At 39.7% G+C, this 2,146-nt stretch overlaps 1 protein-coding gene across 1 annotated transcript; it reads left to right on the top strand.

Moving 5' to 3' along the window:
- The first annotated feature begins 848 nt into the window (after positions 1–848).
- On the top strand, positions 849–1,064 carry LOC128566893 (small nuclear ribonucleoprotein F-like). The gene has a single exon (XM_053563993.1). The coding sequence runs from the start codon at positions 849–851 to the stop codon at positions 1,062–1,064; it is 216 nt and encodes a 71-aa protein (XP_053419968.1).
- Positions 1,065–2,146: the final 1,082 nt, after the last annotated feature.

Below are 2,146 nucleotides of genomic sequence, written 5' to 3'. Positions count from 1 at the left end.
TGCAAATCTCCACAGAGGGTATCTGCTTATTCTGTTTAATGGGCAGGAAATGCCCCCAAAGATGTATCTTTTCTTAGGACTTGTCACAGCTTCTTCTATGACCATTATTCTCCTCAGCGTGCTCACACACACAGCAGGGTATTTGTAAACTGTATCCCCAAGAGGCTAGAATTTCAGAAAAGGCAAGAAGCTTGCTAGCAATGGCTATCTTAAATGTAAACTAGCTGTCTTTCCTTTGTCCCGACTCACTCAGCTTCCTTTGTAGTTTTCCTTTTTGGGGGGGGGTGCTTTCCTTTGCCAAGAAGGGGGTCTTCGGTCCCCATTCTCCCAGCATTTATGTAATTATTATTGTGAGCTTTTAGCAATGGAATGGTATTTAATTGTTTTTTAGTAACTCATAATATTGGAAAATGTTTCATAGTTGAGAATTTTGTAAACATCTAGGTGCCCCATTAAATCACTTTTGAGAAGAGGGAATTGTCTAGTTATCTATTGTTACATGACAAATTCCAAACCTTAGTGAGTTGAAATATTTCATGATCTTGTGCGTCCACAGAGAACAGACCAAGGTCAGTCGGTGGAATATGGCTAATGGGTGGGCTTATCTGGAAAGAGTGCAGGATGGCCTCATTGATAAGGGCCAACTCCCAAAGTAGTGGCTGGTAGACTGTGTTCATCTGAGACTGGCCTCTCCAGCATGGTGGTCGTGATGTGGTTGGACTTCTGATGTGGTGGCAGAACAGGGAGCTGAGAGCGAAGAGGTAGAAGCTGCCAGTGGTAGAGGCTCAGCACTTGGCAGTGTAGCTGTAGTTACAAGGGCCAGGCGACAACATTTATCTGTAGTTACCATGAGTTTATCCCTCAATCTTAAACCTTTCCTCAGTGGATTAACAGGAAAGCAAGTGTTGGTGAAACTTAAGCGGGGAAAGGAGAACAAGGGCTACTTGGTATCTGTAGATGGCTATGTGCACATGCAGCCTGCAAACACAGAAGAATGCATAGATCTGGGTGAAGTTTTAATACGGTGTAATAATGTCCTTTATATCATATGTGTTGAAGAATAGGTAGAAGATGAGGCAATGAGAGAATAGTATCTTGTTCTGCTTTGGTTTATATATGTATATTTCCAGACAATAAAGGTTTATTGGTTTTTCAAAAAGAAGAATGTTAACATTTGCCATATTTTATTAGTCTGAACAGCACACATATTCAAGGAGAGGAGTTGTGGATCCTACCTCCCAATGAGAAGAGTGTAAAAGATTTTGTGCCATCTTTAAGTGAACTGCACAGACCGGTCTGTGATTCCCCCCTGTGCACAGCATCTGTGTGTAGATTACTAGGACTGACTCCAGACATGCCCATTCTCATGTTGGGGGAAGCAGTGTGTTCGTTTTGGTGTTAATTGGACAGAGAAATCCAACAAGAAAACTGGAGCCTTGCCGGAGCCTGAGGGGAAGTTACACATTTGAGAGGCAAAGTGTACAGGGAGTAATAAAAATCATGGGAGGGATGCCATCACCCAAGCCATGCAGAAATGGTCAGAGATGGTTTAAGGTGCATACTAAATTAGCAGAGTGGTGACTATTTTCTTCAGGGAGAGAGAAGTTAGAGTGTTGGTTTGAGCTAGGGAGGACACCTTATGAGAGAGGATTTGAAGGAATGCCAGGAAGCCTCTCCAGCAGTTTCTTATATTGGTATTTATTTTCAACATATTGTGAAATTCTCATAGACACACAGGAATTTGATAATCCCTATTGGGGTTGGCTGCAATGATCCACCATATTATTCAGTCTGCATAAGGAAGAAGTTACAGAGAAGAGGGAGTTGATGGCCTAAAACAGAAGGGACCTATGGTGAGAGGCTGAATTTATTTCTCTTCTAAATCTTCTGTTTTTAAGAAACTTTTGTAAGTGAAATTCATACTAGTTATAAGATTCAAATCATAGAGAACTGTTTAAATTTAATAGTGAAAAGTAATCTCATCCCAAGTTCCATTTTTGTATTTTTTTCTCAATGCTTTTATTTTGAAATTTATTCTATTTTTAACAATATTTATTCTGAATTATTTTAGGTATATAGAAAAGTTACAGAATAATATATGAAATATCCGTATTGTCTTTAAAGCTAAATTAACAGATGCTAATAC

Source organism: Nycticebus coucang, chromosome 15, assembly GCF_027406575.1.
Source record: "Nycticebus coucang isolate mNycCou1 chromosome 15, mNycCou1.pri, whole genome shotgun sequence".
NCBI classification, from domain to species: domain Eukaryota; kingdom Metazoa; phylum Chordata; class Mammalia; order Primates; family Lorisidae; genus Nycticebus; species Nycticebus coucang.
This window is presented reverse-complemented; position numbering and strand designations above follow the sequence as displayed.

Coding starts and splice junctions, on each gene's coding strand:
- LOC128566893 (XM_053563993.1), top strand. CDS start 849: ATGAGTTTATCCCTCAATCTTAAACCTTTCCTCAGTGGATTAACAGGA.